Genomic DNA, 20,235 nt, shown 5'->3' on the forward strand with positions numbered 1-20,235 from the left:
ACCATTGGTGAAGACACTGGATGGTGGTGTCATAACGTTGTAGAGGACACTGTATGGTGGTGTCATAACGTTGTAGAGGACACTAGATGGGGATGTCATAACGGTGTAGAGGACATTGGATGGCGGTGTCAGACCGATGTAGAAGACAGTTTATGGGGTCATGTCGGACCGTTGTAGAAGACAGTTTATGGGGTCATGTCGGACCGTTGTAGCAGACAATGTTGTGACAGTTATTGTGACAGTTTACGGAGTCTTGCTGGACCCTTGTAGAAACTAACCGGAATCAATGTCGGGACAGTTTACAGAGTCTTGTCGGACCCTTGTAGAAACTAACCGGAATCTATGTCGGGACAGTTTACAGAGTCTTGTCGGACCCTTGTAGAAACTAACCGGAATCTATGTCGGGACAGTTTACAGAGTCTTGTCGGACCCATAAAGGAGCTAACCGGAATCAATGTCGGGACAGTTTACAGAGTCTTGTCGGACCCATAAACGAGCTAACCGGAATCAATGTCGGGACAGTTTACAGAGTCTTGTCGGACCCCTAAAAAGTAGCACCCTCAAAATGTGTGCCCAATCTTTCAAAAGGCGTGCCATCAAAAGGCGTGCCCAATCCATAAAAAGGCGTGCCATCAAAAGGCGTGCCAAGTTGTCGGCGAGCGCCGAGCGGCGCATGAGGCGCGTGTCTGCCTCGTCGTCATGGTCTTTATAAGCGGAGGCTAAGGCTGAGGTAGAGGCGGAGACAAAAAAACTTGCGAGAGATATTCTGAGAGAGATTTCTGAGAGAGATATTCTGTAACACTCTGTTGTCTGAGAGAGATTTCTGAGAGAGATACTCTGTAACACTCTGTGGCCCAGAAAATGGCTTCATCTTCCCGGAGTCTGCTCACTCTCTTTCCCGACCTCAACGAGTCAACAAGAGAGATAACTGGTGCGGTGGCACTGGAACCTCAACCAAGCGCCCCGGAGTTTGCTCCGTTGAACTTTCCGATGCGGTCGGTGGAGCAAAGAATGGCAGTGCAGTCGGATGTGGAGGCCAATCAGTATACTTTGAAGTCATGTGTGGAAACCATGACGGCGGTGACAAACTTGTCAAACCGGCTGCAGAGTAGGACAAATGAGGTGCAGCAGTTAAACGCCCAACTAGCTCTGCTCCAACGCATGTATAAGGATGCGCGAGCAGAGATAAGTGTGCTTAAGGCGGAAAATAAGGAGCTGAAGCGGAAGGCCACCGTGATGTTCCGATTTGGAGGGCCGCCATATGCTGCAGTGGAGGAGCAGGGAGTAGTGATCATGCCCAGTGGAGTGGGAAACACGGAGGCAGCACCGTCAAGGGCCGCCCAGGACGGAGGCAAAAAGAAAAGACCGGCGGCAGAGTAGAGAAGAAAAATCCCACTGTGGGTGTGGTGGTCTTGTTTGTGTGTGTGTGTGTGTTTTTTTTTTTTTTTTTTTTTTTTTTTTTTTGGATGTCAAATGGTGAACGGGGGAGCCCCGACATGAATAAAAGGAGTGTGGTGTGCAAGTTTGTCTTCTGCCTGGTTGTTTTTTTTTGTTGTGTTTTTTTTTTTTTTTTTTGTGGTTGTGCAAAAATTAAAAAAGAAACAAAAAAATAAAAATAATAATAATAATAATAATAATAATAATAATAATAAGAATGGTCTGTGCAATAGATGAAAAGAAACATAGAGATATAGATATAGAGATAGATTAAAAATAAGAGAAAGTGGAGTGGGGTTGATTAAATAAAAAAAGAAAAAGGAAAAGAAATGGGGAACATGTGGGTTGATTATTAGAGAGAGAGAATGAGTGGTGAACAACATGATACGGGTGTGATTAAATAAAAATAAAAATAAAAAAAAGAATGGGTTTTGTCCTTGAGTAGAGAGAAAGAGAGATCTGTGTTGTGGTGTGTGGTATCAATTATAGAGAGAGAGCCATTACCAGTATCGGCTGACCCAAAAACAAAACCCTTGTCCTTGTCTCTCTCTCTCTCTCCTCTGTGTCTGTCGCTCTGTCTTGGGGCTTTGTTGGTTTGGATTGTGAAATGCTTGGAAGGGATGCAGAAGCTGCCAAACACACCCATCACGATGCAAACTATAAGGATAACCAGTACTTCAGCTGAGAAGTCCCATGTCAATCCCCTGAGGATAACCAGTACTTCAGCTGAGAAGTCCCATGTCAATCCCCTGATGTAAACCAGCGCTAAGAAGACAGATAAGCAAAGGAGATTGTTCATGGTTGCAGCCCCATATAACTCAGAGAAAGTCAACGAGGCAGATCTCTGCCTTTTTCTGCTAGAAAAGATAATTGCTGTTACTGACTTACTGGAGGTGGTAGCCAAAGGCAGCGCAATATATGAGATGAAGAAAGATGGAATGCTTGTCGCATCGGAGAAATTATCAACAGCGTCTACCAATGGATCAGCAAATGCAGCTGCAATGACGGTTCCCAGAAGCAGCAACAACACTGCTTTGATGAAGAGTTAAAGGAGGAAAGTTCCAACTCTGACATGCAGAGCACCCATAAGAAAAGACTCACTTTCTGCGTTGAAGGAAATATCAGTGTAGGGAAGACGAGAAAGGAGATCCAGGGGAGGGCATGGAGAAGATGTCAATGCTATTGAAGAAAATTAAGGAAATTTGGGTTTGTCCGGCGGGCGGCCAAGGCGAGATTGCCGCCCGCCGGTGGAACGAAAATACTAGGTTTTTAACCTTGCTCTGATACCATGAAGAAATTTAATGTATAAAGAGAAATGATTGTATTATTGATTCATGTATTGATATCTATTATAATGATTCATGATTCCTATATATAGAAGAGGGTGAGTGTGTAGTAGGTAAGGAGTAGGTGAAGTGGAGGTGGTAGTGGTGTAGTGGGTTAGGTTTAGTGGAGTAGGTGAGGTGGTAGTGGTGTAGTGGGTTAGGTTTAGTGGAGTAGGTTTAAGTGGGTGAAGTAGGTGGAGAGTAGGTGGATTTTAACACATACATTCTTACTATAAAGTGCAAGCCTGACCAACCCAGTCGATGCCCACCCGTAGTAGAGAGTAAATCTGGATTTTATGACTGAAATGATTGTCACTTGATTTTCTCCCTAGTAAGAACTTTCTCTCACTTTGTGGAATTTAGTCATGCTTTCAATTGAATAAATTATTTTATATTTTCTTGTTGTCCATTTATATATTGTTTGATTATGCTTGTTAAAGAGTTGGGAGAACAACTATTATTGTTATAAGCACTTGACTTCTTCCCCTATTTTAACTTCATTTGTTATGCTTACAGGCTTGCCTTCACTCATTGCATTTCCCTCTGGATGTAACACTGCAAATTGTCTGATTAGGTGAGTTTCCGCCTGAGGTTTAAATTTTGAAAGCTGCCCTCATGCTGCATTGTGAGTTTAAAAGTCAACACACAATCTTATAACTTTGCACATTTCTATTTATGCCCAATGCAATCTCTCTCTCTCTCTCTCTCTCTCTCTCTCTCTCTCCATATATATGTATATTATGGGATTTGTCTTATAATTTTCTACTTGATGGAAATAAAGGAAATTTTAACATCGTTTTGATTGTTTGATGCAGGTATGAGGGAGAGCTTTCTGTTGATGCTGTTACTAATTGGTTTGCAACCACGATTCTAAGTTTGCCTCGCATTCTATACTACTCAAAGGATTCATTGGTAATAAATACACTCTTTCCTGGGTCCGTATACACATTTTGTTATGACTAAATTGTGACGTAGGATAGTTTAGGAAACTTGGATGATGCTGTCTACACTTGATTTTTTAGTAGTTTTAGGGCCAAGAAAGGTTGTGGGTTTAGAGTTCAATAAGGTTGGATGGTTCTAGTGTTTGTGACAGTAACAGATTATAATTATCTTGAATTTTGAAGTTAATTTGTGGAGAATAAGGTAGAAGGAATGAACTTTTGTTGGGAATGATTGACTAGACTTGCATTACGTTGTAATGCTGGAGTGGAATTTCATAGATTGATGCACTGAAAAAGCAATATGAAAGGAAATCATTATTTAGTTAGGAGTCTTTTATGATAATTAGCATTTGATCAATATCATGCAATATTCTCTTGAATTTAATATTTGCATAATCATGACTAAGTTCATTATTGGATGGGGACTCCAGCATTTTTTTTTTTCTTTTCTAAACCCTTTTTTTTTTGTCTCACTCATACTCTCTATTAAACTGATATAGGTTTGGGTAAGATGGGTAACAATTTGACCATGTTCTTTTCACTTAAAAAGAGAAGGTCAAAGAATTTTTTATGGCCAAATTACATTGACCACTCGTAAGGTTTGGCCATAAGGTCATAATACTCTCATTGACTCTATCATATAAAAACTACATTGTCAGACTTTGTTGGAAACACTATTAACAGATGATGTCAATTTATTCTTTAAACTTTATGAATTACAGCCCTTATTGTTTCCTCCAATTTATCACCCAAAACCTTTTTTTTTTTTCTCAACAAAATCATCGCAACCACCTCTTGCCCCAACAACACCCCCCCCCCCCCCCCAAAAAAAAAAAAAAAAAAAAAATGAAACCTGAACAAAATCATCTTTGATGATTCACTTCCACCAACAGGTCCAAGACCCATATTTCTCTAGCAGCCTCTTTCCCTCCATCTTTCATCTCTCTCTCTTTGATCTTTGATAGATCCACCATAATATGAGCCATAATGAATCCCAAGCCCTCCACCTTTGATCTAAACTACCATTCAATAAAGCATGCAATGGGCACACAACTACCTCTCTCAAATCCACCCATGGGCACCTAGTTATACCAGTTCCTATTCTTATGTACTTGCAAAATTACAAAAAGAGGGTGAATACACAAATTACCATCTCCATCTAACTCCCCGAATCAACTTCAACATCTCTGGTGAGCTAAACATTGCAATCTCTAACTTTTAAGACCCATCTGCAAGCTCTTAAACCAATTCAACCTTATATTGTCCCAACAATAGCTAAATGATTGTTACGTGTGAATCAATGGAGCAAATAGGCAAAAGAATATAAAATATTTGGGTCATGGGAGCAGTGATTTTTTAAAGGACATGCTTTGTTGGGGGACCTGGTGGCTGATTCATATTGCTTATCTGGAGTAGATTTAGATGAAAATGGTGTTGATTTGTAACATCAACAAACCTTGTCGTGCATTAGTGGCATTTTGATCAGTTTACAACAACTGTAACAATGCCCTCGTTTAAAATGTTTTTCATTGCCAAGCCTTTTTCTTATTTTGGGTCAATAATCCTTCTCGGAGCATATCTTCTATCAAGCTAGGCCTTGGGTTGTGTATGGTATCTGATAAACGATGGATGATAGGGGTTTGATTTTGGCGGTGGCAATATTTGTGGTAGTCGTCGTCTTTTTGGCTAGCAAAGTGTGTGCCCAGCATCATGGCCATTAGTAAGTTTGGCATTGATGGCGAATATTGGTGGAACTGAAGTTCTGCTAATTGTGACCCATACTTGCATTGGGTTTGTCATTGCAAAGCTTCTCTAAATCGAAGAGAAATGCCTCTCGTGTTTGGGTATTTGGAAACTTTATGGTGATTCATGGATGATTGTGTTGTGGTTGTCGATGTTAAGGTTGGGCGTGGTGCTAAAGTGGGTAGTGATTGTAGTTTGTGAAACATGCGGTTGGAATTGGGTTAGATGATGGTGTTGGTGATGAAATAGGGGTTGAATGGTCGTGGTGGTTGATGATGGTGCTAAATTGACAGAGTAGTGTTGGTTGTTTGGCGATGGTGATGGTGATGGTGATGGTAATGGTAATGGTAGAGTTGTTTGGTGACAATGGTAATGGGGTTGCTGTGTCCAATTAATGTATACATATAGACATAGAAGTGGTGGTGATAGATGATCTGGCTTAGAGTGACACATGTCATCATTTGGGCTAGTTATAACTTATATCAAGGGTAAAGTAGGCATTTCAAAATTTCAAAATATGATGTCAACGCATTTCATTTTTATCACCAATGGTCAGTTAGCAGCAGGAGGAAATCTATTACATGATTTCCCAAATAGAGGAAGTCAGTGTAATTATTAATACCATAGGGTAGCAAGTGTATTGAAGCCAAACCTTTGGGGTGGACAGCATAATTTATCTTTAACCACTGGAGTCAGGCAGTGGTGAGAACCAGTTTACATCATTAGGTTTAGGAGGTTATGGTTTGATTCTCCACTTTCCTCAAATGTACCTGGAAAAAAAAAGAAAAAGAAAAAAAAGACGAGTAATTGATCCTCCTCTTTTTTATGTATGCTGAATTTACCATGCACATGAGGCCATTAATTGGGGCGATTGCAAAAGGTTGGCAGACCAGTTTGAGAAGATCTGTTCAGCTGTGAAGGCTGCATCTCTGTGTGAATGATGGCAGACATTAAAGTTTTACCTAGTTTAGTCCTTCCAAGTTCTCAATTGTCAAGATGCATACTTGCCTGACATAAATCACTAATGACTTTTGACATTCCTTTATCATTTTGCATAGTACTTTTAACTGAAACCAGCTTGCATTGCAGATAATAATGTTTCTCTTGCTTTCATGTTTTTTAATTGCCTTTTTATTGGAACTGATATGGAATTATATATTTATTCCAGCTACAAAGTTTTGTGGGAAAAAGCAGTCATAAGGTACAAATTATTTTCAGTTCCCATATATTGCTAATCAGTCTATTTTATTTATTGTGTACTATTTTTAGTATTATTTTTCACTTTGATAATTTTGATTATAATTTATTGTCACACCAATAAAACTATTTACCGGTTACTACTTGACTAAAAATTATGATCCTGCAATCTTCTTATGGACCCTTGAAACAAATAAGAGGAAGAAATGCTATGTGTAATCATGTCTTTAGTTCTTTTATTTCTTTCCGAGAAATCCAAGTTATATATTTTATTTTAGCTAACTGTGCTACCCATCCAAATTGATACTTTACAACATGATGATACGTAAGGCATGTGTTCCTTCTTTGATGACACTGCTATGCTCATTCTTGCATTGTTTGGCTTCAATACCATGGGAAGATTCATGTTTTTTTTTATTTTGTTTTAATTTTTTTATATCTATTATCATCCTTAATTGATTTTTCAATTCTGGATAACAGGTGAAAGTCATTTTCTTCTCAGAAACAGGGGAGCGTGCAGCTCCATTTGTGCGTCAAGCTGCCCTAAGTTATTGGCCATATGCTGCTTTCGCATTTGTGCCTTGGCGAGAAGAGGAATCTTCCTTTTGGTGGAATGTGTATGTGTATTTTCTTTCTTTTCTTTTTTGGGAGAACGTATAGGAATATGTTTTTTTTTTTTTTTTTTTTTCCCTTCCCTTTTTAAAAAAAAAGAAAAAGAGAAGGAAAGATTAATATCTTAAATGTTCTTACAAGCTTCCTTCGGAATAATTTCTTGGTTTTGTGAATAATCTTGTCATTTTTTTTTTGATTGGCACCGGGGTGTACGGATCAAAGCCCAACTAATCCTCAAATAATCTTGTCATTTAACTAGCAATAAATCTTAGAATAGCATCAGAACTATTTTAAATTATTCCTTTCTTCATTGAACAGAAGCAGCTATCATTATTCTTTCTTATATTGGCTTGAAGGATTGATGATAAATGGGGAATTCTTTTTGCAGCAAAACCAGATTTTTTTGCAGTCACAACTATCTACTTTTTGTTAACTTCTACTTAGATCTGGAAAGCTGTTTTATCTTGGATAAGTGTAGTTATCAAATTTCTTTATTTATTGCAGTGGTAGGGGGTTGAAAACGTTTGTCGTCATGTTACCCATGACAATAACAAAGTCTTATGTGTGAACAAACGAAATCCTACTTATGATGGAAGAAGAATAACAAGCTCAAATTTGATAGTGAAAAAGTTTTTCTTGCCTCACATGGAAAGACTTATACAAACTTTTTCTTTCAACGACATCTTTTGAAATTTCACTCTGTTCAGATATATCCTTAAAGGGGATAACAATTTTCATCTCAGTATTATATGAAATATAAGGCATTTGAATGTGCAGGATCTTTCCCGGTAGCCCTACCCAACCCTTGTATGTATTTTGAGCCAAGTCCCATCATAAGATCTGGGGTTCTGGAAGAGGCTTGACAGTTGGATCCAATATATCTACTGGAGTCCATGCTACACAGCTTTAAAGCTGTCAGGGTCTGATTATTCATATTTCAAATCCTTTGAAAAATCTTGTGCAAACTTTTAAAATTTTCATTTCATTCTTCTATTTTGTAATCTCAATTAGGATCACAAATGTTCTGTATCATTTCATGCTTTTGTTGGCATCTCCTTAAATTTCTATGTGAAGATTTTGAAATCAACCTCCAAGCATATTTGTTTCTTCTATTTTGCTTTTGACTATTAAATTACAGAATAAGTTTTTAGCTGAAAATCAAGCGAGGAAAATTATTTTCATCAGTGTTGTTGAATACATATCATGTATTGTTATATCACTTTTGTGCATTGTGCATCATGTCTCATGTCTTATCACGTATAATAAAATACATTAACATATATGACTATAGATTGTGGGTAAGAGAAGTTATAGGTGATCAGTTGTTGACCTCTGGGAAGATGGCAAACACTTCAATGGCCTGAGATCATCGAAGGTGGAAGAGGAGAAGACCAAGGCAGGCTTAGAGAGGAAAGTGGTGGCAGTGAGAGACCTTGAATACTTTGTATATGTTGTATGATTCTTGTTGCTCTTGTTATGATTGTGGCTGCACTTATGATGCCGTTATATAGACTCCAGGAGTATTGGTGCCTAAGCAACCTCAAGACGGGTGGCGAGTTCTCCTCAACTCGACAAGAGGGTGATATTAGCCCTACTAGTTGTGTCTTACGATTCAGGTCCTTAGGAAGGTTGCATCATAGGAGTTGCAGGTGTAGGTATGATAACTTGAGAGGCGTATCATATATGCAACATGTGTAAGTGTCAGGTCAACGTCCTTTTTCTCTAAACTAGGTCAAGGTGGAACTATCACTGCAAGGAGACAGTTACACGACCTTGATGATCCAGAGGTCTTAGCTTCCAATCCACAATCCTCTAATGATCCCAAGTGAGTGCCTAGGTCTTGGTCTCAACCTAGGTAGCCAAGGGGGTGAGTGCATGGTTGAGCCAATGGCTCATCCTGAGCAGGTAAGTAAACATAGGTGAGCCAAGGGTCCAACTATGTTGCTATGGAGCTGGAGTGAGTGGGTAGAGAATATATTTCTTCTGTGTCATGAAGGGCCATGGAGAGCTCTAGGTGAGCTAGCTTTATCAAAGTGAGCTGTGGTCCTGTTTTCATACTTGGCGGTGTGCATGCCCCCGCTTTAGCTAGGCATACAACCCCAACTCATCGTGGTGCCTTAGGGGTCTGCCATGTGGATGTGTGATGGTGATGACGTGATGCCCATAGGGCTCGCCATGTGCCAAGCACGATACAGATACTCACACATAAATAAATAAATAGTACTTTCATATGATACATAAATATATTGAAAAAATGCAGTACTAAAGCATATAACCAATGACATGAAAAATAATCTCTAAAAACTTACAAATTTGACAAAAAGGTAAATATGCATTCATTAGAAACCCAAATATTCAACTCATAAGAAATTGGAAAGAAAATTCAAAATTTAATATAACAGAAGGATTAATGAGATTTGATTGCAAATATAAAAATAAAACAAGATTTTTGTTTTTCAATTGAGCCCAACTTCATGGTCGCTAGTTCGTTTGGTTCCCAATTTGCAGTCAAAGACTTTCTTTAGGACTTGGATGAGTATAGCTTAAACATACTTGTTATGAGGTATATGGTCATAGTCCAAACAAGCCTTTTGGCCCAAATCTTGGGCCTCAACCCAATTTCAAATGGTCTGTGTGTTTGAGCTCTTTGTTTCTTTCACCTGAATTAGATTAATGAAAGTTGTTCAAATTTTTTTTTAGGAAAGGGAGTATGGGAGTCATTTTTGCTTGAGGGTTTATTTGGATTTGGGTCTCCTTGGTATGGGCTTTTTTGATAATATGGTTTTGGATTGTTCAACGAGTGGGGGCAATGGCAATTGACATTGCGAAATGCTGTTAATAGGGCTAAAGGTGAAAGAGAAGGTATTGATAGCTAATCAAGAAATGCATGTTAAATTGTGATACAATATGAAATTGATACAATGAAAAACGTATCTCATGATTCAATCTACCAACATATGAATCCGCAATACATATATTTTTCATAACGATTCTGACAACACTGCTTTTCATATTTAATCTTCATGTCTTTCTGAAATTTTCTCTTTCTTTTTCTACTTTTTTGTTCCTTTTTTCTGGAAGGCCCCTATTTTTTTGTTCCTTATTAAATAGTTCAGAGAAGAATCGACTATTATTTTTTCATCTTTTTCGTCAGTTATGCATCAGGCTAATGGGTTGATTGGTTAGAAAGATTGGTTACTCTAACCAGCATACTGGACTGTACTTCTTTTTTGGGAGACTAATTTAGGTTCCCTTTCCCCTTCCAATCTTTGGTAACTTGATCGTGAAACTCCACCTTAAAAAATGTGGTGCTTCATAATTTTTTTCCAAAATAGTGTATGATCTTGATAGTGTTCATATTATCAACGACAGGTTTGGAGTGGAATCTGCACCTGCAATTGTATTTTTGAAAGAACATGGTGTTAAACCTGTTGTGTACCATGGTATGTCCCTCTTTTTTTAATTTCGTTTCATAGTCTTTCTTGGTACTCTTCGTAACATAAATAATGTGTACATAACAAGCTAAGCAGTGCACATTATCTGCAGGACCTGCCAACAATTCATGGTTTGTAGATATAATGGAACAGAATAAACATCAAGGTAATGCTGTTTGTTTGTACTTAATCAAGTTTTATAATCTAGGGCCTTGACACTATAACAAAATTTGCCCGGTCATATTACTAGTGAGTCCAACCATTGTGTAAATGGCTTGTTACAGTGATTCTAATGTGCAAGTTAACCTCATGTGATTGACAAGTGCAAACTGTTAGCTTCATGATTATTGGAGGTTGTTGCTGTCATCAGTTTTTTTATCCACTGACTAGAGTCCTTTATGTAGTTATTTTCTTCAGCAAAAGGGAAAAAAAGTCTAGATTATATTTTGATATTTTTTTTCCGGGAACTGAACTAATCATTTCTTTCTTCTTGGAACATTGGATCAGCTAATCTGACTCTGAAGTTTTTCCTCGGTACATGTTTTCCTATGTAGAAATCTTCCTTGATAATTTCCTTCACATGAATCGAATTGTACAGAACTTGTCAGGTTATGATTTTGTTTTCATTTGATAAGATGTTGTGTTGCAACCCTTTTTCTGTATTGTGTAAATTTGTGGTAGAATCTTTCGTCAAATGTGGCCATCCTTATAAAGTAACCCTTTTTCTTTAGATTATATGAGAGTATAAGCCTGCAGAGTGTCCACCATTTTTCCCACATAGTAGAATAAATGACTCAGCAATGCATCCTGCAAAGTTGCTTTTGAGGGATTGTCTTGTGTCTGCATTTGAGAGTTACTGGGAAACTGACTAGGTTGTGTTTATTGGTTCCAATGGGCTGTGCTATTATACAAATATTATTATAGATATCCTTTAGCTGATTTAGTTTACTTTTGTGATCTACTAAATGCTCATCAGTTGTTCTATGTTGAGATTATGGTTATCATGGACGAGAGATTAGACAAAGCATTCTTTGTTCCCATGAACCAAGGCATAAATACAACCTTTTTAATATATTAAACTATAAAAACACGGAGGATAAACGATAAAAAAAGGAAAGAGAAAAACACAGGATAGTCTCATCAAAATTTCCAATCTGCATTCTGACATAGAGTTGCTAAGGAGTCAGTTTTGTGTTACTTAAATCCCTTTACATATATGTAAATTCTTGGCTTTAGTCAGAATATGTTAGCCTCCTTAAATAAAATAAAAAATAATAATGCTACAATATAACATAAAAAGTTTGAAAATGAATATACTAATTGTTAAAACAATGAGAAAGTCACAGATTTGTTAGTAGAAATATCGACATTTTTGGGTTGGCTTAAAACATGTTCCCAGGGAGGGAGGGAGGACAAGTAAAAGAGGTAGAAATGTTTATGAACCTCACTGCAAATATCAGGTTTTTGATCCTCACTTGTGAATGTTTGAACCTTAAGGTTGTGCATATTGTGTTGTATTTGAAAGTAGTGGTGTTATAAAATTTTTGAGGTTGGAGCGCATGAATTAAAAAGTGGGTGATTATATTAGTGATTCCTTTAATTAATTGGAGTTTGCGATTGTTTTAGGGAATTCCTTGCTGGTTTTTTGGATGAATTAATTTTTGGTTGAGTTTGATATATATATATTTTCTATTTTTGAAAAGGTGGTAGCCTTATGCTGATAAAGATGGTTGTTATGTGCAACAAAGACTTGTAGATGCAACAATAAGTAAAAGTGATATGATCACCATAAATGAAAACGTTAGGAGGGGAAGATCTAAACTGACATGTGATGTTGTAGTAAAAAATGATTTGAGTTTATTAAATTTAATTTGTCATATAGCCATTGACAGAGCGGAATAGAACAAAAGAATTCATGTAGCCGATTCCACTCAATTGGGACACAGTGCTTGGTTTGGTTTGGTGGTTACCATTCCAATCTTAGTGGCGAAGTGGTTGAAAAAGTTGTGAAGGGACTTTCTTTGGGGTAGGTTTGGGGGATATATTTAACCACTTGGTTGATTTGATATGGTTCGCTCCCTTATTTGAGTGGGTGGTTAGGGATTTGGCATCTTGAAATCTGAATCAAGCTCTTTTGGGAAAGTGTTATGGAGTTTTGTGTGTGAGTGGGACAGATTTTGGAGAAGGTTTGTGTTGGCAAAATATGGGTGTAGGTGGGGTGATTGGATGCCTTTGGAGGTTTTTGTGCATCGGTGTGGGCCTTTTACAGGGTATTAGGAAGGTTGGGTATGTTTTCACCATCATGTGAGGTTTGTGTTTGAGAATTCAGTTTTGGTGACATCTTTGCTGTGGAGAGAAGTTGGAGCTGGCCTGTCTAGCTCGAGACAGATAACAATTGATAGAGGGGTTGTTGTTAGTGGTATGTGAGGAGGGAGTGGGATCACATCTTTTGGGACATTTGGGCCTTATTTTTATTTTTAGTCTTGTTTGACATGGTTTGGGTGTTCCCTTCAATGTTTGGGACCTTTTGCTTTCTTGGAGGGTAGCCAAAGTTGAAAAGAGAAAAAAGAGGTAACTGGCAGTTAGGACCTCCCATTTTATTTTGGAGCATCTGGAGGGAGCTTAATAGAAGAAGTTTTGATGGTGTTAAAGAGTCTTGAGACTTCATTGAATCCTTTTTTGAATTTTGTTGAGAAATTTGAATATATTGATGTATAGGAGTTGTTTTTTATTGTTTTGGTTCTTATAGCGTGAAATATGGGTGGCATCCCCTTGACAGTATATGAATCTAGTTGTGTTCTGGTGTCCTTGGACATAAAATGTTTGATGAACATGATAGTTCAGCACATGCAGGCACTTGATACCCGTTTCCGAGTGCACGTAACAGAGCTTTGAAGTTATATGAAGATATAACTATGTCTATATTTCACGTAAAAAAGCCGCTCGGATCCCTTATGACAATGAATCCTACTTTGAATCGTTTAAATGTTAGGTCGTTTCCCTCAAGTTACGCGTTGCACTTGCCTCCGGGTGTTTCGAAAAGTGAGTAAGGGGCGCTGCATCGACACCTGGGTGCGGTGAAAAATGGGCAAAGGCTCCCGCGTTTTGCTGACGAGCGCGGGTAAAGAAGCTAGTCCAAGACTATAAGTTTAGGGTAGCCACTTGGAATATAGGGACCTTAACTGGTAAGACGATGGAGTTGGTAGATGTTATGATTAGGAGGAGAGTTAGTATAGCTTGCGTGCAAGAAACTAAGTGGACGGGTGAGAAAGCTAGAGAAATTAAGGATACCGGTTTTAAACTGTATTGGCCCCGTTTGGTGTAGCTGTTAAAACAACTTATAGATTATAACTTAACAGATTATAGATTATGACTTTAATCAGAAGTTGTTAATTTGTTTGGTGTAGCTGTTGGATTATAGATTTAAGTTGCTGAGTAGTGTTTGTTAAATAAGCTGTGAAATAGCTTTTTCAATTAATTTTTATTTTTTATTATTTATTGCTAGTCTACATTTCTCATAAAAAATAATAATAATCTATAGTCCATTTGGGTCTTTTTCTATTTTTTAAAAAATAAAAAATAAAAGAAATCTAAGAGTATAACTATAAATTAACATGTCCACAACAGAAGTAGATAATCAGAAGCAAGGGGTGAGCAGTTTCTCAGAATCAGCTTTTTTGAGTTAAAATAAGCTGTTAGAATCAGAAGCTGTTTGAAATAAGTTTAACCAAATAGTCCAAAATAACTTTTTCAATGTTAAAAGCTATAAGTTAGCTTTGAAAAGTTGAAACAAACACCCCCATTATAGTGGTAAGGATAGACGCAGGAATAGTGTAGGAATCTTAATTGCCAAGGGTCTTGTGGAGAATGTAGTGGCGGTCATTAGGAAAGGGGATAGGATTATGTTAGTTAAACTAGTTATTGGAGGGAATATAATGAATGTTATCAGTGTATACGCCCGTCAAGTAGGATTAGATGATCAGACTAAGAGGGATTTTTGGGAGCAAATGGATGAGATCTTACAAGAGATACCCGTAGGAGAGAACCTGGTTATAGGTGGTGATTTTAATGGCCATGTATGCATAGATAAACTAGGCTATAAAAGGGTGCATGGTGGATACAGTTTTGGTGACAGAAATGAGGCTGGAGAGAGTATCTTAGATTTTGCGTTGGCTTCTGACTTGGTGGTGGCCAATATTATGTATAAGAAGAGGGAGGAGCATTTGATAACCTTTAAGAGAGGGTCAGTTAAGAACCAAATAGATTACTTCTTAGTGAGAAAAGTGGACTGCCTAAAATGCAATGATTGTAAGGTGATTCCTGGAGAGAGCCTGACCTCTCAACATAGGATCTTGATACTAGATTTATGTTTTAGAGGGCAATACCAAGCTAGGAAGAATGGTGGGCGTTGTAGGACGAGATGGTGGGACCTAAAAGGGGATAAATTAGAAATATTTAACAATAGAATGGAGAAGAAAGATACTTGGGACTTGGAAGATGATGCTAACACTATGTGGAACTCGATGGCCAATTGTATGAGGAGAATCTCAAAGGAAGTGCTTGGAGAGTCGAAAGGAACGGGACCCAGCTCTAGGGAAACTTGGTGGTGGAGGAAGAGGTCCAAACGGTACTTAAGGCAAAAAAAGTGTTTTAAACAGTGGCAAAAGGATAGAACTGAGGAAAACCTTAAGAGCTATAGATTGGCTAATAAGGAGGTCAAGAAAGTAGTGAGAGAGGCTAAGTTGAAAGCTTATGATGACCTATACACTAGACTAGATAGTAAGGAGGTAGAGAAGAGGGTATACAAACTTGCTAAGATACGGGAGAAGAAAACAAGAGATTTTAATCAAGTTAAGTGCATCAAGAGTGAGGATTCTACGGTATTGGTGAGGGATGAAGAGATTAAGGAAAGATAGAAAAACTATTTTGAGAAACTATTAAATGAGGAATATGGAGGTACGACAATATGAGAAGAAATAGCCAATAATACGATAAACCAAGACTATAGGTTCTATCGCAGGATTAGGAACTTTGAAGTGGAGATTGCATTTAAGAAGATGAAATCAAAAAAGGCTTTGGGACCAGATGATATCCCTATTGAAGCTTGGAAGTGTTTGGGTAAAAAGGGGGTTGCTTGGTTGACTAGGTGGTTTAGCAAAATTTTGTTGACTAGGAACATGCCAGATGAGTGGAGGAAAAGTATTTTAGTTCCAATCTATAAGAATAAAGGAGATGTCCAGAATTGCAACAATTATAGAGGAATCAAGCTAATGTGTCATATAATGAAAGTGTAGGAGAGGGTGATAGAACGTCGATTGCGAGATATAACAGATGTGTCAGAGAATCAATTTGCATTTATGCCTAGCAGGTCAACAATGGAAGCTATCTTTCTTTTGAGGAGAGTAATATAAAAGTACAGAGAAAAGAAAAGAGACATTTATATGGTGTTTATAGACCTTGAGAAAGCTTATGATAGAGTGCCCCAGGATATAATATGGTGGGTGTTGGCGAAGAAAGGGGTGACAAAAGGTTACATTGATGTGATTAGGGACATTTATGAAGGGGTGGTGACCACTATTAGATCGCCTGCTGGAGAGATAAATGAATTTCCTATCACTGTAGGGTTACATCAAGGATCTACCTTAAGTCCTTATCTTTTTTCTTTAATTATGGATGAGTTGACGAGAAATATCTAGGATGACGTGCCATGGTGTATGCTTTTTGCAGACGATGTAGTGCTAGTGGATGAGACTAGAGAAAGAGTTAATACAAAGTTGGAGATTTGGAGAAAAGTTCTTGAATCTAAAGGATTTCGGATAAGCAGAACTAAGACAGAGTACATGGAGTGTAAATTTAGTAACAATAACAATGAAAGCAGAGGAAAGGTGAAGATTGAGAACCAAGAATTGCCTAAGAGTGAACATTTTTGTTATTTAGAGTATATTATCACAACAGCAGGGGAGATTGATTCGGATGTGGCCCATAGGATTAAGGTGGGATGGTGTAAGTGGAGAAGTGCGTCTGGAGTACTGTGCGATAAATGAATACCCACTAGACTTAAAGGTAAGTTCTATAGAATGACTATTAGACCAGCGATGTTGTATGGGACGGAGTGTTGGGGGACAAAGAAACAACATATAGATAAGATGAGTGTGGCTGAGATGAGAATGCTGAGATGGATGTGTGGCAAGACTAGACAAGACAGAATTAGGAATGAGTGTTTTGGGAATGGGTAGGAGTAGCACCGATAGAAGATAAGTTGAGAGAGAATCGATTAAGATGGTTTGGTCATATTCAACGGAGACCTAGTGAAGAGATGCGGTGGTGTAACGGTAGATGAAAGTGTTAGGGGACGAGGTAGGTCTAGATTAATGTTGGTTAGCGTTGTAAATAGAGATATGGATCTACTTAATTTGACTAACGAAATGGCCTTTGATAGGGCCGCGTGGAGAAGAATGATTCATATAGCCGACCCCATTTGATGGGACTTAAGGCTTGGTTTGGTTTATGTATATCACAAACCTGATTATACATTCTAGGATTTTGTGAAACTAACTGTAATACATTGGTTTATTCTCTGTTCCTTATTTTTAGAGCTTCCACAATTGAGAAGTGTGACATCCATGGAGCTGGGTTGTGATGCCCGCGGCTATTCTCGTGCTGGAAATGAAACGGCGATTTGGTACTGTGTTATTCTAGCAGGAAGATCAAGCCCAGAACTCAACAAAATGCGTGCAGTGAGTTTGTTTGCCCTGCTTGTTATGTTAAATTAAATCCCTACTTGGTAGTTATTTCCTAGAAATGATTTAGCTACTTCGTTGGGAAAGATTCATGATGTTCATTCGAAGTTATGACACAGAAAGTATACTCATTCAAAATTTGACATTGAATATAACAGAAAGATTCATGTACGCATGCCCAAATGCTATTATATTCTTCTAGTTTACTAAACGGAGTACATTACTATGATAAAGACTGTGCGCAGGATCCAAGAAGCACTGTCCACAGTTGATAAAGATCAGCCGTCGTTGCTAGCGGCTGTTGCACTGAAGGAAAAGCGGTTGACATTTACCTGGCTTGATGGGGAAGCCCAGCAAGTAAGTGTCACCTTTTGTTTGTCTGGCATGTCAATGTTTTCCAAGTTTAGTTCTAGTTCAATTCACATTTGTAGTAGTGAATGGATTAATTAATTTGAGGGTCATGTATGTGATGCTGTATGGTACTTGGTAGGTAGCAATTTATTCTGAAATTTTAATCTCTTTGTTGAACTTAGTTGGGATCGCTATTGGTATTGGAAGATTTTTGCCAAAGTGCCAGTATCTTAATCTAAATGGTGGCCTAAGTTGGAAAAGGTGGTCAGTGATTATTGCTGTTATAAATTCTGACAGTGTTATACTGCCATAAAATGATGTGAAATTATCTACATTACAAATCATTCAATCTAATAGCAGGATAAATTCTGAAACATTAAATGCTAAAACCACATGTGACCTTTGGCCTTGAAAATGCAGGGTATCAAAAAACATCGTCACAACTTCCTTATGCGCTATACTCTCGTGCTGTAAGCAGCTGAGAATTTCTACCTGAAACTTTTGGAATAGTCCAAGAATCTGATTGCATTCATAAACCTTTTGACATCTGAATATGGTTTTTTGAGAAGATTATAGAGGTCTGTCACTGATTGAAATTTTAGGATGTAATTCTCATTTTTATGGCTGTTCTTTTCCTTTCTTTAATTTTTTTTTTTTTTCCTTTCGAAGTACTTACTAATAATCTTTCAAAATATGTGTTATTAATCTTAGAAGTTAAATGTACGATTTGAGCCACAAATCCTACAATGTCATGTTTATACAAATATATTTTGTATTTAAAAGATGTATTGAGGCTCGCTTCGAGGTGAGGCTAAGGTAGAATGCATTGAGTCTTTTTTATTTTTTGGTGAAACTCTCCAAAGACTTGCACATCATAGTTTGAGGCATGCAACTCATGGGCACCTTGTACTCCTTTTGCACATAAATATGAGGAATTGTGTTACATGGACTCTTCTATTTCCCCTACAGTACCCGTGTCCACCAGATAGGACATGGGTAAGGGTGTGGGATATGTGTCCGACACTCGTACCTAATTTAGGCACTCAAGCCCCGTTTGTTTTGTGGTGTAATAGATGGGAGGGGATTAGGATGGAGGTGGGGTTATTTAGTGTTGTGTTTGTTTGTGGAATTGGGGAGGGGATTAGGATGGAGGAGGGAATTAAGATGGAGGTTGGAAGGGGGATTGGGATAGAGGAGGTGGAGGTGGAGGTGGTATTAGAAAAATAGTGAGGGGATTAGAAATTTTTTTATTTTTTTTGTTTTTTACATATTGGGAATTTTTTTTTAAACATTAATGTTTAATTTTTTATATATTTTTATTTGTTTTATTATTTTATATGCAAATAATTTAATAATTCTTACACTCACAACTATCATCAAAACAAACACAATTTTACCTAATCGCTTCACTATCAATCCCCTTACTAACATTCCCCTCACTATTAATTCCTTCACTATGAAACCCCTCCATTCTACCTCTGAAAACAAACGGGGCCTCAGATCCTTTAATTTGTAACAATACATGAAAAAGAAGAAGAAACTCGCATTTGTTAGTAAAGTAATATTTTTAGCCGCTCACATGAATTATATATAGAAATTTCAAAATTTTCCTATATCTTATTTAATTTCTAGTATATTTTTACAGAATTTACAACATCTCATCCGAGAATATTATATAAAATATAATATATGTGCATATGACGTGTCCTAGTACTCATATTCAATTTTGGATACATGTCCCAAGATTTGAATTTATGAAGGTCTGATGCTTGGATACTCACCCGCACCTGGTACTCATACTTGAGTCCCATGTAACAGTACGTATATGGAGAGCTTGACTGGGGTTGTTGTTAAGCTTATTATAATACATAGTTTTATTTTATTTTTTTTGATGGTCTAATACATAGTTTAAATTTAAACATAAAAAATAAGAACCTCTTTTGTAACCATCATATTTCATGGAAAAAATCAAGAAAAAATATAAAGCAAAGACTCAAGTAAGAAGTTCAATAACTGAAACTAAGAATGTCAGGTTCATCTTGAAGATTTTTAGAGAAGAGAAAGTGATAGAGAATAGGTTAGACCGCATTCCCTTTTATATTGATAATACTGAGTAATTATATGAGTGCCAGAAGGCATAAATTATGGGCCAGCCCATTGCATCAATAAAGGGAAAAATAAATATAGAAAGAATACAATATAACGAATATTCTTTCCTATTCTAAGACTCTCCCTCAAGCTGGTGTGAAGATATTTCTCATGCCCAGCTTGGTGAGAATGTCATGAAATGGTTTGCTTGCTATGCCCTTGGTAAGAACATCTGCCAGTTGGTCCCCAATCTTCACAAATGGAATACATATGGTGCCACTAGTGAGTTTTTCCTTAATGAAGTGCCTATCAATCTCCACACGCTTAGTCTTGTCATGTTGAACTGGATTATGAGCTATGTTGATTG

The 20,235-nt window shown here is 37.5% G+C and overlaps 1 protein-coding gene across 7 annotated transcripts in view; it reads left to right on the forward strand.

Moving 5' to 3' along the window:
* LOC114313023 (uncharacterized) overlaps positions 1 to 20,235 on the forward strand; it is a 257,539-nt gene that overhangs the window by 17,706 nt on the left and 219,598 nt on the right. For 5 of the 7 annotated variants that reach the window (XR_014357331.1, XM_082910231.1, XM_082910235.1 and 2 more), the window contains 8 exons: positions 3,279 to 3,336; positions 3,578 to 3,674; positions 6,615 to 6,647; positions 7,124 to 7,260; positions 10,628 to 10,698; positions 10,802 to 10,855; positions 17,284 to 17,426; positions 17,664 to 17,786. Coding sequence is in view for 6 of the 7 variants with exons in the window: in XM_082910231.1 (XP_082766357.1) it covers positions 3,279 to 3,336; positions 3,578 to 3,674; positions 6,615 to 6,647; positions 7,124 to 7,260; positions 10,628 to 10,698; positions 10,802 to 10,855; positions 17,284 to 17,426; positions 17,664 to 17,786 (716 nt within the window). In the remaining variant the exon portion in view is untranslated. Of the gene's footprint in view, positions 1 to 3,278; positions 3,337 to 3,577; positions 3,675 to 6,614; positions 6,648 to 7,123; positions 7,261 to 10,627; positions 10,699 to 10,801; positions 10,856 to 17,283; positions 17,427 to 17,663; positions 17,787 to 18,200; positions 18,563 to 20,235 lie in introns of those variants that run through there. The other 2 variants (XM_082910236.1, XM_082910232.1) reach the window with 2 other exon arrangements.

Source organism: Camellia sinensis, chromosome 15 (genome assembly GCF_055761805.1).
Source record: "Camellia sinensis isolate YWXY chromosome 15, ASM5576180v1, whole genome shotgun sequence".
Lineage (NCBI taxonomy): Eukaryota > Viridiplantae > Streptophyta > Magnoliopsida > Ericales > Theaceae > Camellia > Camellia sinensis.